Below are 18,033 nucleotides of genomic sequence, written 5' to 3'. Positions count from 1 at the left end.
GTCTAGTATCCATCATGTATATAGCCACAGGTTTTTTTTTTTTAATCCAGGTATCTTTTCTTGGACATTTGGGTTGTTTCTGATTTTCAGCTATTGTGAATAGTGCTGCAATGAACACATAGGTGTGAATGTCTTTTCAGAGATTTTGGGCTCTTGGAGCCAATTCTCCCCAGGACAGGAATGGTCCACAGGCCCACAAGCCAATGCCACCTTTCCAGCTGCACGTTCCCTGGTTATGTCAGCTGCTTTCTTGCTTCCAGGATTTTAGTCTCATCTTCTCCCTGGAAAGTCCTTGTTCCCACCATCACCTCTTCCCTCCTCCCTTCTTCTGCTCTGCAGTTCTCCCTTGCATCCTCTCTGTCCTCCATGCTTTGCTTCTCTGTTGCTGCCCCTTCCTGCCTATTTCCTTTCCTTCATCAATTTCCCTTTCTCTCACTAGTCTTATATATGCTTTTGTTATTATCTTCCAATAAAAAGTGGGTCTTTTGGGGGGGGTTTATTTGGGGATCACACCAAGCTGTGCTCAGGGCTTATTCCTGCTTCTTCACTCAGGGATCGGTCCTGGCAGGCTCAGGGGACATATGGTGTGTTAGGGCTCAAATTCAGGCTGGCTGCATGCAAGTCCAGCACCTTACCAGCTGTACTATATCTCTGGCCCATCTTCCCCCATATTTTTTTTTTACACAATAGTAGATAACAGACTTGGAAAACCCAGGTGAAGGTTAGAACTGATTTTTTTCTTCTGCAAAGAGCAATCCTTCCCACTCCAGTCTGAGAATACAGCTCCCAGAGAAAGCAGCAGATGGGGACCAGTGGGCTTCGAGTGGGGCTGAGGGCATAGAGGGTGCTAGATTTTATGCTATGCAGGTTCTCATGGAATGGGGAGCTGGCATTTACAGTCTCTCGTGGCAAATTCTATCAGTGCTAGTCATCACCCCAGGCACTAGCCACAGGAGACTGAAGAGGGTTCTTTCCTCTCTCTCTCTCTCTTTCTCTCTCTCTCACTCTCCCCGTCCCCCGCCTTTCTTTCTCTCTTGAGTACTACCTTCATCATTCCCCATTTCTCTACACCTCTTGGGTAGCTCTAAATCACCAAGATAGCTTTGAACCAGTCTTTGGAAACTTCTGGGCCTGTTCCCCCCTTGCTCTTGCTGGAGGACAGTAGCTATCCCTACACAGATGTGGCAAGATGTTGAAACAGGTGCCTTGAGAGCGGAAATGTTTGCCTCTCCACGAGCAGACGCACCTCATCTCAATCAGCATGATGTCTGACTCTTAGCTCTGCGGGGAGGTTTCATCTCCAAAAGAGGTGCAGGAATGGGCTACTCCATATGTTTTTCCTCCCAGCAGAAACTGGGGGAACACATTTGGGAAGGAATCTCGAGGCCACAAGACTAAGCAAGATTGGATATCAGTTTGTGTGTGTTGTTGTTGTTTATGGGATGTTCTACTATTTGGGATTCAGTTTTTACAAAGAACTCTGGGGATGCTCCTGTCAACTGCTGTCCCTTGAGAGTTTGGAGGAAATGCCAGCCTAGGGTTAATGAGGTGGGAATTCTGGACCTGCTCTGTTGGGCAGAGGGCTGAGGCAGGGCATGAAAAAGTCTCAGGCAATGTTCCCGGGGTGGATTTATGATTTAAGATGAGAAAGTCACCACCTGAATATGCATCCTGGAAGCCAGTGCAACACTCCATTCACTAGACAACAGTGAATGGAGCACAGTGTTGCTGAGAACCTAGGCAGGGGCCTGTAGACCAAGACAGATGGGGGGGGGGGTGCTGAGAGGGAACTGGGTTCTTTGTATGAACTGAGGTGGGTGACAGGGTTCTGGAACGGCAGAGTCCAGGTGGCAGCCCTTAAGTATCGGAGTCAAAAAAAGTAAATCACTATAATAAGTAGTGACAAAGAAATAAGAAAAGAAAAAAAACAAAACAAAGCAAAACAAACAAACAAATGGCTACTAAAGAGCCTGGCATCCAGTGATCAATGGAGGTGAATAGATCGTGCAAGTTAGGAAAACAATTGCCAAGTTCCCATGAAAGCTATTGAAGGACTCTTCATGTCATAAAATATCAAGCCATGTCAGTTTCTGCATGAAGGATTACCTTCCTTCAGCCTCCCTTTCAGCCTGTTCATAGGATCAACATTCAGGGATCTTGGGGGAAGGACTTTTTTGAGGAAGGATACTGTAATGCCAAAGGGCAATAACTCTTAGCCTGAGTATTTGCATGATGTAGAGGAAACACACATCTTTGTAGGACTATTGCATGCACCACCTTGCCTTTTGATTTAGGATGGCAGCAAATTTTTGGAGTTTGATTTGAAATGGCATTTACGTTTTCTGTGAAGGGCCAGGTAATACTTAGTTTAGGCTTGGTGGGCTCTGAACTGTATTTACACTAATCAGATCTACCATTAGCATGAAAACATTCATAGATGATAAAGAAACCAATGGTAGAAGCCATGTTCCAACAAAGCTGTAGCTATAAAAACAGGTGGCAGGTATGATTTGGCCCCCAGGCCACTGGTCCAGACCCCTGACTTGGGACATGGTCAATTTTTCACAAAAATTCCATGAGTGGCTTGCTCTTCATATCCATGTTCTCCCTTCAATATGTAATCACTTGCTTGTATGTTTCTTTGCTTGCCTATTTCCACGCTGGAGAAGCCTGTGTTCTCTGAATGCACATTTGCCCCTCTCCCTCCCCTCACATCTTTCTAAATAAGTTCCAATAAAAGTATCTTGCTTCCCCAGAAAATAATATCCATGAGTGCATGACAATGTAAAATCTCCAATTGTTGGGTACATTTCTTTGTATTTTTTAAATTAGCACTATTCTTAGATTATACCGTTCAAGTTGATGCTCTACCTTTGAGGGTTTCTTATCTGTAAATAACAACGCTTATCTTGCGGGCATGGCTCACCTATAAAATGCATGTTTTACAGGAGATTGGGGTTTGATCCTTGGCACTGTAACAAGCAAAAAACAATAATAAAGATCATGAATGTAGTTGCACTACAATTTTGAAGTTGTGTTATTAGGAGCATACAAATTCAGAAGCTTTCTTTTTCCTGGGTAATTGAAATGTATCATCTTGAAATAATCCTCATGAATTTTAATGATGTTCTCTAATTAACTAATAAGCAAATAATAGAGATACATTGGCTTTTTCTTTCTTTCTCCCTTTTAGAAGGCAGAATGCTGCACACAAGCTCATTCCATGGGTCTGGAGTCTTGGAAGCTCAAGTACCCCATAATGTCCTCCTACAAATGGACCTTCAAAGATTTAAAGGTGAGTGCAGCAACTCGTAAACCCTCAGCCAAAGGATGACCCTTCTGTATTTGGGGGAAGGCTGTCTGCATAGTCAAGCACACAGCCTCGGGAGGGCAGAGGTACAGCAGTGAGAAGGGAGCGGCCCGCCCAGCCAGTCAGCACAGCTGGATCAACCCTAGCAATCAATGAAGTGGCAGATACTGCAGCCAGATCGTGCTCACATCCTCTTTCAGTGTTACGCTTGCATTTTTTCACTCTTTACTATCTTCATGCATCTTCATATTTAATTGGATTCCTAGCGCTTTTTTATAGCCTGAGCTTCCTAGGAGCCAAAGCAAATGACATCATGTTTACTGAATAAATGCAGTTAGCTGTCAGCAGTCTATCTGCATGTTTGGCCAACCAGGATACATGGGACATTTGGGGTATTCCAGTGGAATGAAAGTTCTTAGAGGCGGTTTTAAAAACACTTTGGCCAGGGAACTAGCACAGAGGTGACTCTGGCTTCATCTCTGGGACCTCATGCCCCCGAGCATCAGCAGGTCTGTAGCATGGAGCCCCCCAACCAGCACAGGGTCCCAGCAGTACTACATCCTCACGCTCTAGCACTGAGCTGTCCTGCCTGATTGGCTGGCTGAGAGTGGCCTTCAGGTCCCCTGAGTACTGTTTGGGAGCTTTCTGGCTCCCCCATGCATCCCCGCCCCCTACACACACACACACACACACACACACACACACACACACACACACACACACACTTTTAGAAGTTTTCACAGGATCCCACAACACTTGTAGAAACTAAGATTCTATCAAAAGTCCTCTCTGTAAGGAGTAAATGATGTAGCCACAGCAGAAAAAAGAATCAGGTTTCCATGAAGTTTTCTTCTTGTGGGTTCTTCTGTTTTGCTCCTTCAGCCCAACCCTTCATGCAACCACACCAAGCTTCCTGGTGTGGCACTCTCTGTGGAACTCTAGCTGCCTGGAAGGGCAGGCTTGAGTAAAGGAAGCTTCAGACACAGTAATACACCTAGTTTCAGGGAAGCAGGTCGCAGGGAAAGGTGCCACCTTGCTGGTGGCAGAGCCAGAACATCAAGGGTTTCACTTAGTACCATTTTGTGCACTGAATGGGGATTTTACTTCTGGGGTCCTCAGTTTCCTTATTGGACAGTTGGCAACAACCCCTTCATTGAAGAGTAGAGGCATTAAAGGAAATAGTAGCTACACAGTTCCCTTATGCCCCACTCCAGCCCCCTGACCTTCTACTCTCAGCATCTCATGGACAAGAGTGTCCCTCCTGAAATGTGGTTTGCTGCAAGCACCTCTTCGTAGGATCTGGGATGGTGCTGCTTCCTGTCCCACTCTCACCCTCTTGAGAAGTGAGGGAGGCTTGGCCTGAGATTTCAAAAAAACTAGATCACAAGGGGAGGGATCTCAGGTATCTCCAGTTCCATGGTCCAAGGTCCAAGGTCACTGTTTGACCCCACCTCCAGTCTTGAGCTGTGTCCATGGATCTCCATTGAGCAAAAATGCTCTTCTAGTCAGCCATGACTCTGGGGCAATAATGTCACTATCAGTGGACATGTCACCACTGTGAGTGTAGTTATTGGAAACTATGTTGGCTGGCAGAGCAGGTAAGGCACTTGCCTGGCACCCCATATGGTCAAGCTGCACCAGGAGTGATTCCTAAGGTCAAATCCAATCATAAGCCCTGAGCACTGTGGGGCATGTCCCAGAAAGAAAACAAAAACCATCCCTCCAAAAAAAAAAAAAAAAACCAACTCGGTCCCATTCCAGGTTAGTTATGGTTTAGTGAATTGTAAGGCCCGTATGCATGTCCATATTGCACATACCTGAACAATGAACCTTACAATGATCCTAGGAGTGGGGTTACAGTCACCATACAACCAAAATGTTACATGTAAGCCCCACTGAGGCAAGAAACATGCAGTAGTTGCCTCTGTTCCTCACCTTCTGTCTTAACCTGGCTCATAAATGCTCTGTGGAAAACTGCTGATTTATGGTTTTCAAGGACCAACTATTCACTCATGGATAGTCAGAGCATGTCTGGGACCAAACCTGGGCGGATCTGTAAAACTGAGGCCAATGTGTGTGTGTGTGTTTGTGTGTGTGTGTGTTTGTGTGTGTGTGTGTACATATATTTAGGACACATTTAAAAAAGCATTAAAGAGACAGGGAGGCAGGGGCTGGAGTGATAGCACAGCGGGTAGGGGGTTTGCCTTGTATGTGGCTGACCCGGGTTCGATTCCTAGCATCCCATATGGTCCCCGAGCACCACCAGGAGTAATTCCTGAGTGCAGAGGCAGGAATAACCCCTGAGCATCACTGGTATGACCCAAAAAGAAAAAAGAAAGAGAGAGAGAGAGAGAGAGAGAGAGAGAGAGAGAGAGAGAGAGAGAGACTGAAAGACAGAACAACGGACTTGTGGATGTCCTTCAGAAATTGCTAGACTTAACATCTACTGCTCCAATGACTGAGCCCCACAGGAACTGCTAGAAGGACCAGGGCCGTGACCTCCTTTATTCTGTCCCTCATGAAATCACCCACAACACACAGAACACTTTCATTTCCAACAACATACACTTGTGTCAATAAAAAAGAGGTGACCCACACTTTCATTTTCTTTATTTTTCATTGATACCGTATGAATACAAAGTTTCTAGAAAGCTACAAAATGTCTACCACTTTATCAAGAAGGCATCAAAATGTGTCACTTTGCAAAGACATGAAAACACCTGCAGGAACTGACACAAAAATAGCATTTTTAGAGTGATGAAATAATTGCACTTAACTGTCATGGATATTAAAGTTATCACACATATGTACCGCGAAAGCTAGAATACATTTTTTTTCTTTTTACAAAGCACTTTATAAAAAAATTCTCTGCACACAAACCCTATAATTTTCATATAACTATCATACTAAAGATAAATTCACTTTAAAGCCAACACTTAGAACATCTTTTTTTTAAACAAAAAGGTACCAGTACCTAAACACAGACATTAACAAATACAAGAGAATACTGTACTGCCAAGAGGTTTAACCAAATGCCTTTTGAAGGTTTCTGCAAATAGGTTAAGAAAACAAGTGTGAAAATTTGACCCCACCCTCCCATAGCTCCATCTACCCCCGGGAACCTCCTTCCTAAAGGCAGGTTCCACAGCCCGCTCGGGGCAGCAGTACAATATCAAAGGAACCACTGACCAGATGAAACGCTTACGTCACGAGCCCATTTCATACACGTGACACAAAGACACAGACCATGAGAATCCCATTAAGTCATTTAGAATGTGAACAAATACACATGGCAAAAACTGATGTACATAAAATCGAAGCATATTAAAGAATTAAAGGCTATTCAGGTTTCTTTTTAAAATGTTACAAAGGTTTTTTTTTTTGTAGTTTTTTTTTTTTGAGGCACGTACTGTTTTTGTTTTTAACTTTTCTTCCTCATTTGCAGTCATGACCCTATTAGAAAAGGCCCACAGAAGTGAATCTTTCAAGGAGGTAACAGGGAGATGCATTTTCTTTTCTTTTAAGAAGTGCATTTAGAATCTAATTGACACAATGAAACAATCACAGAAAATCACTAATGCCAGGAAGGAAGGAAGGAAGGAAGAAAGGAAGGAAGGAAGGAAGGAAGGAAGGAAGGAAGGAAGGAAGGAAGGAAGGAAGGAAGGAAGGAAGGAAGGAAGGAAGGAAGGGAGGGAGGGAGGGAGGGAGGGAGGGAGGGAGGGAGGGAGGGAAGGAGATAGAAATCAGAGTGGTTTCCAATTTTTAATGCCTGGATTCTGTCCACCTCTCTCAGAGAAAGGGGAAGGAGAAATGATTTCATGATGAAAGGCAGACGAGAGTCAACCTGAGAGGTGGAATCTACTGAAATCGGACCCTGGTGAATGATGAATGAGAGGGGTCACAAATGCTAAAGTGATGCCACAAGGTGTGGCATATGACTCAATGCAAAGTCACAGAGGATAAAAACAAGTTAGGGCTTAGGAAATGGGACAATAAATACAAATACTTCATCTTAATGGTGCATGAGTTCAATAAAATGGTTCTTTGCGATGCAATATGTTTTAAACACAAAACCTCCATTCTTAATCTAAGCAGTGAGTCCATGAGATAAAACTACTCCCAAACAAAGCACAGGAACAGTTGAAAAGAGAAGCAGAAAACAAATATTGGTTAATTTCTTTCACGTTGTATGACTGAACTGACAGGGAGGGGCTGGGTTTAAGTGGCTGACTAGAACATGTGTGAAGTAATTTTCTTTTCCTTTTATTAATTTTTTTTTCTTGTAGCTATTTCTATGACTTGGTGTGGATAGAAATCACTCCTGAAATTCCAGAGCCCAAAGAGGGAAATTTTAAAGACACCAGGAAGAGACAGATGGGACATCTGGATTAAGAGTTCAGAGGCTAACTTTCAAAGCTGTCTGATGTCATTTTAAAGTCTATAATGGTAAAGAAAAAGTTTTATGTATTTTTTCCCCCTGGCTTTGTTTTGGCTGGTGTTTTGGCCTTTGCATCTTTTTCACTCCTCTTCTTTACCTCTATCAGAGATTTTGTTTTGATACAAAACCAACAACACAGACTTTATAAAGAATAGCCCTTCTGCGGGGCTGAACCATTCTTTGAAAAGACCCAATTGCGAATGGTGGTGTTCTTTGGAAGTTTCTCTTAGCACATTCATGCACAACACTCAGAGTCCTAAAGAAGAACACTTGGATTGTAATGACCCTAACTCTTTTTGTTGTTTTTATTTATTTATTTATTTTTGCTCTGCACTGTCATCTCGGTTTGAGGCATCCAACTTTCAGAACGGTCTCATGGCATCTGGAAACCAGAGTAAGTGCGCACTGTCACAGGAAGGAGCGGAAAGCCTCCCAGAGATGGAACAGGAACGCGAGGAGAGGACAGATGCATCCACCGGCCCGAGTCTTGTGTGTGTATGTGGAGGCTCCTTCCCTTGGAGGTGGGGTGACGAGTTGGAGGACCCCCGAGGTCACCAACACACACACACATACACACACACACATGTAGTTCCTGGGGTCCCTCCTGCTGCCGTGTGCTCCTGGTGAGGGGTGGTGGCGGCGGTGTAGATCACAGCAAGGTGGGGCCCGCGTCGTGCTCTTGTGAACAGAGGCCTGTGGTTGGTTACTCATCCCGGGAAACCAAAGGCATTACGGTGATCTCAAAATATTTTTGGTCTCTCTACAAATTATCTTAATTATGGCAGCACTTTTCTAAGCTGGAATCTCAAACCAAAGGCACTTTCATGCTAGAGTGCAGAAATTCACAAATAGCTACGTATTTGGTCGAGAATTTAAAAGGCAACATTAAAAGTACAATTTGCTTTTCATAGTAAACTACGAAGTTGTAAGACCTCCCGCTTTTTTTTTTTTTTTTTTTTTTTGGTATATACATTTCAGGGTGCGGTCACAGAACTGATACTACAGGTTCAGTTTCAGATTTCTGACCAAATAGTCAGTTTCCCAAGGAACTGGAGAAAAATGGGCTTCCTAAACAAAAAAGAAAACTTTTTTTTTTTTTTGGCTCCTTCTCTTTTGAACACTGGGCCAATTAGTAAATGGACATGGAAAACTGAGTGAGAAAAGGCGGCACGACTAAGTATCACTAAGGCACTGCTTACTGGAACGCTTTGGCAGCTCTGAATGTAAAACTTCCTAAAAAAGTAACGGTAGCAAGAGAAATGCTTCCAGCTTAGAAAAGGGCTCACAGTTCCGAGGCAGCCTTTTGCACTGCATACCCTACACGTAACATCGCAACGATTTAAGGCTTTTCAGAAATGACATCTGCAGGGCTTGGCCATAGAAACATCAACAGAAAGAAATATGCAATGCAGACACAGCCTCGTCACGTCACAGGGGTGAACGCCAATGCACAGAATGGGATCCACCCTTCGTTAGGACAGATGTAGTGTACCAGAGCATAGACAAAATTATACAAATCGTGTGTACCTGGTTTGTAAAATTAACTGTCATCTCCTAGGATTTCAATTACTTAACAGTTGTACAAAACGAACTGCTGACGCCACGACAGTCCTGAGACCTAAAGACGACTCGGGTTTAGAAGTCGTCTGGGGACTTGAATGCCCAGTCGTGGGGACGGGGCTGTTTGCTGGCTGGTCTGAGTGTGGGACTTTGCTGCTGGGGTGTGAGCAAATTCAATGATCACTTGGAGCCTGTGGCAGGTGAGCTGTCCTCCGAGGACATGAAAAGGCTCATCAGCTCTCCCATCTGCTGTGGCGCCTCCACGGGCCCTCGAGTGGGAGTGGCGGCATCGGGCGATGATGCCATTGCTTTGGCAGAAGGGGGTTCTGAACCACCCTCCCTTCTGAGCTGACCCTGTCCGCATAGTTACAGAGACCGTGTCAGTATGAGCACCAAAAAGGAGTCCCCTTGACTGGAAGGGGCCCCGGATGAAGTGGCGAGAGTTCTGGAGCTTCAGCTTGACTCGACTGCTACCCACCTCCAGGCCCTGACTTCAGACAAATCACCTCCTGCCCCCTGAACCTCAGCCTGTCAACCGGAAGGGGAGGAGACTGAGCGCGCTCTCTTTTTTTCTCTCTCTTTCTCTCTCTCTCTCTCTCTCTCTCTCTGAGCCAGTCTGGGGAGCTCCTGGCTGCCCCCTGCTAGAAGCCAACCCTTCCCTCCACTGCTGGGGATGCAATGTTCCTGCTAGCAATGCAATGTTCTAGAGGCTTCCATCAACTCTACAAACAACACTGAGTGTAAGTTTGAAAGTAGAAGGCCAGAGGACACATGCTGAATGGATGAGAGGTGTGATAGTGAGATGCAGGAGAAATAACAAAATAGCTGGGATTAAAAAATAAGAAGTATAACTGGCAAGCTAACATGTGCAGATCAGATCAAATGAGAAGTACTCTTTAAATAGAATTGCCGGGGGTTCCCTGCATTCCTAGGGCTGAGTGAAAGAATCCTTGGAGCAAGAGAGAATGCTGTGAAGTAGGGATTCAGAGACAGGAAGAACCACAGACACCCCCAGAGACATGTCACGAGTCTCCCTGCCTGCTCCTGGCAGCCCGGAAGAAAGCTTGCAGGAGCACCGCTTCCTCAGGGTGGCATGGGGAGAGCAAAGACGCTCCTGGTGGGACCTGGTGACCTGGAGGAGCCAGGCAGTGTTGCGATGGAGGGATATGCTGTGCCCCATGTGATACAGGCCACATCTGGACATTTTGGATGGTGACAAAATGCTCCATGTTGACCTTTTTTTTGGGGGGGGGGTGGAGGGTGTTTCCAGCATCTAGGGGGCCTGTAAAACACACAGCAGGGCAGAGGACAGCCCAGCGTGACAAAGAATTTTGTGGTCCACAGAGCCACAGAGAAGCCCGGTAGTCTCGAGAGTGACCTGGACACTCAGGGATTCGAGAAAGGTGAGAATGTCAGTGTCCTGGGGCTGACTATGGAAACCAAATCTTGGTATGATTCAGGGAAGCAAGTGACAGCCCTGCACCAAACCAGCCCTGGAGGGCCGCCAGGAAGGAGGGAGCACCCTCGGGGACCTGGGGAAGACCCCGATGAGGTCTAGAGGCTTTGCTGAACTGGGAGAGGCCCCGACCTACAGGTGAGAGAACTAAGACGGCCTGGCACTGTGTGTCCTAATGCCCCAGCCAGGGTTTGAGTTGAGGAAGACAGAGATAAGACCAAGAGTCTTGGGTGACTGGCCCAATTGTGAAGATGGGGGAAGCAAAATCTGCCCTGGAGAGACTTTTAGAAGATTGATCACCTGACATCCCATTACTCATCAATTTGCTCGAGCGAGCACCAGTAATGTCTCAATTCGTTGGAGATGTAGAAGATGATGATAAGAAATTAATCGGGGGGGGGGGCAGGAGGAAGGCTTAGAAGTGTTTTAAGAACAAAAAGAAGTCCTCTGGATATTCATGATATCCCCCCAATCCTAATTTTCTGGGTAGAGGGGGCGCTGGCAGGGAGGCCGCAGAAGGCCCAGCTGAGTATGTGAGCTCAGCAGACCCGGTCTTCCCTATTCTGCAGCCAACAGAACTTTCCTGGCTCTCTCTGTCTCTCTCTGTCTCTCTCTCTCTCTAGGCTAGTTGTGCTTTGCAAGATAAATCCTAAGAGCCCTCTGGCAGCATGGATGAGCCTCATTCCTGGGTGGGGACAGGAACCAGAGATCTCTGTCCCTGAAATTCTGCAGTGGCGTGCCTTGAGCCACACAAGGTCATTTGCTTCCAGTCACAGAGTCCTGGTCCTGGGAAATTGGGGGGTGGGGGGCAGGGTGTTCCTGTGAGGAAAGATGCAGAAGACAGGAACAAAAGAAACACCCCCAAGAGGGGTGTTTATCAAGTCATAAATAGGAGAAGAGTGGAGGAAACCCAGGGGCTTGGGTGGGCACTGGAGCAACTCCCGAAGACTCTGGAGACCCCAGGACCCAAAGACAGCTTCCCTCTGAGGGGAAGACAGCCCCGTCCCACTGGTTGAGTAGGGACGAGAGCATGCTCAGCGGGGAGAGCGTTGCCCTTTCTCTCCTGGTCTTCCTGTGACATGAGTGGAGGAGAGGCCAGGCATGGGCCAGAAGCCAGCAGACAACAGATGGAGGGAGGGGAAGGGGAGGCTTTGTTTCTTGCACGGGACAGAATCAAGTTTTCTTTTTTCTGGCTTAATGAAAAAAAAATCTCGACATATAACTCACAACTCATAAACTGTATTTCCTGTTCTATTTTGTTAACTGATTCTTAATCATGTGGAGAAATTTTGTGGGGGTGGGGCATACCCTGTCCCCTTCCCAATCAATGAAGCCCTTATGGAGAGAGCCAAGGACATATGGCCACAGCTAACCCATACTGCCTGGGACATGCTTTGTAATATTTGGGCGGGAAAGTTGAATCTCTCCAGGGAAGATTGAATTTTCTCCCAGATGAGTGTATTTGAAAGGTCAGAGTTAGACAGATGAGCCTCTTAAAGCCCAGACAAAGTAGTATGACTTATTGAGAGATGTCAAGAAAGTAGATGCTCTTAAGAGACTGCATCTACACCTACTGACACAGATTGAGATACACAGACATATCAGCACTAGCAGACTGAGTGACACTAAATCAACATTCAATAAATATGCTTTGAATGACTATATGTGTATATTATATGTATATACCAACCATACATACACATATAGTTACAGGCTAATATGCATACTGGATCATCAGAAATAATCTATTCACAGGCTGGTGAGGAAGGATACTTGCATTTTTCTAGGGAGCAGATGCTAAAACTGATGAGCCTTTTACTGGATGGTGGATCAAATTTTCTCCCAGCCACAGGATTTTTCTGTACTTTGTAGCTCACAGTGCAGTATTCATGCCAATTTTAATTTTATGTCACTAAATTTCAGTGGTTTGAATATTTACTCATCTCAAAAAAATTTGGTTGCCCAGATAAAATATAACTGCACACACATTCTATAAATGTTGTAGATTTAGATTTTCATTATTTATCTACTTATTGCAGAAAGAGCCATCTTCTCTTTTTCATTAAATAATCAATCATGACATTAGTACAATACAATTTTATATTTTTAAATATACTATATATGTTAAGGATAAGGGGTGAATTTTTCTTCCTTTGTAATACCTGTTTAAGAGTTTAATGAATTAGGAGATTAGTTTTAACCTCGTGGAAAAAAAAAGTACAAATTTGTCTCATTAGCATATTTCTACCAAGCATTTCTTAAGGCTATATTTTAACATTTGGTTTCAAAAAGAAAAGTTTCATTTAAAAAATAATTTAGTGAATTACATTCTTTCATAACTTTAACCCTAATTAGTTACAAAGGTAAGTCTAAAGATTCTTAGTTTGTGTACTAATTTACATTTACATTTAAAGATTAATTTTACTTGTATCTTAAAACAAGAATTTTATGTTGAAAAAAAAAAACTAAATACATTTGTATAAAGGCTGTAAATGTCCCATAGCAAATGCTCTGTCTCATTATTTTCTACCACAATTAGAAACAGGTCTCTGCAGAGACTGAGTTTTCAAGGTTCCCCCTTCCCGAGGAATTGTGGGCTGCAGGTCTGAAGAACACATAGAAACAACTCAATTTCTCTTTTTACAACTGTACCGGAACTTCACAGCTACAATGATAGTATGAACACATGAAAAAAAAATGACTTCACTCAAATAGGATTTAGAAAAGTTGGGGTGACCTCAGGGCCAGGGCCCCACCCCTGTGTGGTGAGGTTTACAGTCAGTCCTTGGATAATGGAGAGAGAGTGTGTGTGTGCACATATGTGTGTGTGTGTGTGTATATACAGATATCTATATATATAAATAACCAGGTTCAGTCCTTTACAAGCCTGTAAATATGATGTTGTGCTCCATGTTCACTATTTGAAACTTCAAATACACAGGCCATGCAGAGAAGAGTTTCTTGTGTATCCCTGTTCGTTACCACCTGTTAAAACATAAAGAGATATATACATATGTAAAGAGAATACCACATAGATGAAAGCATATTCCACCTGCGCTCTGGTGACTATGATTTCACTGGAGAGAGACAGTCTGAAGCCTGATAAGTGGATAAGAGAGATCTGTCCAGTCTCACTCTCGGCAATCCAGGACAAACCCAAGATTATAAACCCACGTGGAATCCTCATGAGGCCTAGCTGCTATGTGTAGAAAAACCTACGGATAGGATTTCGCCCAAAAAGTAAGCTCAAAAAGAAAGTCATTGTTGTTTTCTGGTAGTAGCTGACTTCTCTCCAAGAAATACAACTTTCTAAAGTTCGGGGCGGAGTGATAGCATAGTGGATAGGGCATTTGCCTTGCACACGGCTGACCTGGGTTCAATCCCCAGCATCTCATATGGGCCCCTGAGCACTGCCAGGAGTAATTCCTGAGTGCATGAGCCAGGAGTAACTCCTATGCATCGCCAGGTGTGACCCAAAAAGCAAAATAAATTGACAATTAATTAATAAAGATAAATAAATAAATGTTGGGGTCTCAGTAGCTGACCTGAGACTTGGACTAAATCCCGTGCCCCTGAAAGAAAGAGCCAGCCCTGTTTACAGGGGCTCAGGGGCTTGCTTCAGCACTCCACTCACGTAGGCACTCCGGTTGAGAATGAGGGATGTAACAGTTACCATCTGCCTGAGCTAATACACCTGGCCCTGAGAGCTGGAAATGTAAATCATTAACATCTGTATTGAGCCTAACAAGGTAAAAGTGAGACATGTGGATTGCCCCTGAAATATATGTATAAAAACCCCTGTGTGAGAGCTAATAAACGGATTGCTGATTGACCCCCAGCTTTCCCCCCTCTGCGTGGTTCTTTCTCGGTGGTGGTGGGTGCGTGGAGGGTCAGGGCAAGTAATTTGATGACTCAAATTACTTCATTCTTTCCCATCATAGCATGCTGTACTATATATAGTACAGGTAGAATAATATATATATTTTGAGTACCCAGGCTTCCAGTGTACAGTAAGTTCCTGAAGAACAGGCACCATATTCCCCACTAAACTGGTGTAATGTTTGGTATGCATGTTTTTGCTCAATGAAAGACAATGCACACAACAACAGCCAATGTATATAGACTGCTAAGTATGCACAGCTGCAGCAAAGAATGCTTGTCCCATATCGAATAACTCTATGGCATTAGAACCTGTTTTAGGAAACAGCTAAGCTTCCTTCCAAGAGACAGAAGAGGGTACACATTTACTCAAAATTTTGGTTAATTCCTAAACTACCTAATGTTAACACAAGGATGACACATGTACTTTCTGCTCACCTGATAACTAAGGTGCTCTACCTGTTCTTAAACAGCAACAGGCAACACCTATTGGACACCTACCTGTCAGCACCCAACCCACAATCACTAGAGGAGAAGACACCAATGAACGGTTATAAAGAACACGTTTTCCAAACTTTTCCCTTAATGAGCTGCTTCATTTTAAGAGACATAGGGCTGGAGTGATAGTACAGCAAGTGGGGGACATGCACAGTATGCAGCCAACCCAGATTCAATCCCCAACACCCCATATGGTCCCCAGAGCTTGCCAAAATGGATCCCTGGGTGCAGAGCCAGCAATAAGTCCTGAGCACTACTGGATATGGTCCAAAACCAAAATAAATAAATTTTAGGACATAGCACATCAAGCACTCTGTTCAGATTCTCCCCCTTCCTAGAATAAATGGAAGTCATAGGCAACACTCTCTGCTGACTGTGTGCCAACCACGTGTCTGGGGCCGGAGCCTCTCTGGGGCTCACATCACAGGTCTCAGCACCTCCTGGGAGCTGTAAAAATAAACACAGACCCGGATGTAGGACTCCCAGCACTCTACTCCCAACAACTCCCATTTTATTCACTGCAGCTAGGGCCTCGTGGATGAATCTGATAGGTTTTCAACTAATTAAAATTATTTTACAGTGGTGGCTGGTGCTAACATCTACTGGTTCATGAAAGTTACTGCTAACTGTCAAGGATTTTATGATGTGGATAACTACTGGTAGGGCATACTACTGATGTGGGCAAAAACTGCAAACTAGATTTGGGGGTTGGGTTGCAAATTCAAGTCCTTCCTCCCTCCCTCCATTCCTCCCTCCCTCCATCCCTCCCTCCCTCCCTCCCTCCCTTCCCATCTTTCCTGTGAGTGATTTGAATCCACTATCTTACTGGATCCAAAAATTACAGATAAATAATTCTTGCTCTAAGAATTAGAATGGGCTAGAGTGATAGCACAGTGGGTAGGGCATTTGCCTTGCATGCAGCCAACCCGGGTTCGATTCTTCCATCCCTCTCGGAGAGCCCGGCAAGCTACTGAGAGTATCTCGCCCGCACAGCAGAGCCTGGCAAGCTACCCGTGGCGTATTCAATATGCCAAAAAACAGTAACAACAAGTCTTACAATGGAGATATTACTGGTTCCCGCTCGAGCAAATAGATGAGCAACAGGATGACAGTGATATAGTGACAGTGATACAGAAGAATTCTAATACTCAATCCTAGTAACAAAGAGTCATGAAGCAGGACTTGGGTGTGCTGAATATTTTAGTACAATATTGTCTTGCTGAAATTTTTAGCAAAATTGTTTCCACCAAGTTTTATTTTGGAATTTTTCCTTCCATTTAATCAAGGAATGCTATTTTCTAATTATGATCCTTATGAAACTCATTACTGGGTATTTTATAGGTATATTTTGAGGACAATACTGTTCTCAATAGCCTTCCCAAGTCTCCCCAAGAAATTTGTTTTAAAATTAAGTTGGGGGGGTGGTACCTCCTCATACATAGCACTGTCCAGGGGCCAGAAAGCTTTGCAGAGCCCCCCACACTTCCCTCCCTCTGTTCCCATTATTTTTGTCATACTCTTCCCTTGAAGCAGATCAAGCTCCCCGCCCGACTCCCCCATACACACATTCCGCTCATGACATTCTGCTCTAATTTGCAGTTTTTCTGAGAGCTTGTATTTTGGCCATATTAACACATGTTGCTTCTCAGAAGACCTGGCCTGGAAAGAGTCCGGGTGATGTTTGAAGTATAAACTAGTGACTAGTTCTTTGCCTAGGATTTGCATACCATTTGCAGCTGAGACACAAACTCAGCTAACATGGAATTACCTAGGGATCCTAGAGAGACACAAAGGCCTGGGCCTACCCTTACTAACTTGATGCAGGGTGCAGCCTTGTTACCAGAACTTCCAAGTTCTCCAGGCCTTCCCAAGGTGCAGGCAGCATTAAGAATCTAGGAACGTTACTTTTTTGTTGTTTGTTTTTAGGCCATACCCTGCTATACTCCAGGCTTTAATCCTGGCTCTGTGCTCATGGGTCACTCCTAATGGGACTTGGGGGACCATATGGGCTGTGGGGGATTGAAACAGGCTGAATGCAAGGAGGGTTCCTTACCCACTGAAATTCTGCTCTGGCCCCAGGAACATCTCTTTTTTTTGCTCTCGTCCCCAATTCTAGTCCTGCCAAGTTGAGCGAGCCCAGCACGACGGCACTCTTCATTTCCACGGTCTTGAACTCACCCCTTTTCCCTATAGGAACTGTGAATTTGGGGCTACTGGGGCCCAAGCTAAGCTGTGTCCCAGCCTTGCAGGCCTTCTCCAAATCTTTCCACTAGTCTGAGCACTGAGTTTGCCAAATCAGAAAGAGATAAAATAGTTACCAATAAAATTGTGAAGTTTTCCAAAACACTGTTCATCATATATTTCTCTGGTAAATGTTTGAGCTTGTGGATAAAGTTGATCATATATTCACACATTGGGGAGCGGTTTATTCGGTATACAAATCGGCCATTCTCAAACCTTGCATACTCCGTCTGGGAGAGAAAGAGGATTTGATCATATTTTATGTTTCTGACTTCAAAACATATGAAACATAAATTGCTTCCTGCAGAACCATTTTACTTTGCAACATAACTTGTCTATCAACTGTGCTATTTATGTAGATTATATTTTAAAAACTATCAAACCATCTTGAAACTTAATGTCACACTCAGAAACCATGGTGTTTTTTTTTTTGTTCTGTTTTTCCAGAAAATCAAGAGGAAATAGGATAGATGACAGCTTTATTCAGATTCTTGTCCACCTGATGCTTCGTCAGGCACACTCCCTGCTCTGTGCTTGGTATTCACTCTCAGTACTGCTCAGGGGATGATGCTGTGTCATACTGGTGTCAAACCTGGGCATCCTACAGGAAGGCATGTGCTCCAGCCTACTGAGCTATGCTTCTGGTCCAAC

At 44.3% G+C, this 18,033-nt stretch overlaps 1 protein-coding gene across 4 annotated transcripts in view; it reads right to left on the bottom strand.

The window, feature by feature from the left end:
• Positions 1-5,909: 5,909 nt before the first annotated feature.
• Positions 5,910-18,033, bottom strand: part of TEAD1 (TEA domain transcription factor 1) — a 280,154-nt gene continuing 268,030 nt past the window's right edge. For all 4 annotated transcript variants that reach the window (XM_055142566.1, XM_055142567.1, XM_055142568.1 and 1 more), the window contains 2 exons: positions 17,460-17,612; positions 5,910-13,749 (listed from right to left, as the gene is read on the bottom strand). In XM_055142566.1, coding sequence (XP_054998541.1) covers positions 13,636-13,749; positions 17,460-17,612 — 267 coding nt within the window. In that variant the 3' untranslated portion in view covers positions 5,910-13,635. The remainder of the gene's footprint in view (positions 13,750-17,459; positions 17,613-18,033) is intronic.

Source organism: Sorex araneus, chromosome 6 (genome assembly GCF_027595985.1).
Source record: "Sorex araneus isolate mSorAra2 chromosome 6, mSorAra2.pri, whole genome shotgun sequence".
In the NCBI taxonomy this organism is placed as follows: Eukaryota; Metazoa; Chordata; class Mammalia; order Eulipotyphla; family Soricidae; genus Sorex; species Sorex araneus.
The sequence above is the reverse complement of the archived record's forward strand: the minus strand, read 5'-3'. Positions and strand labels throughout refer to the sequence as shown.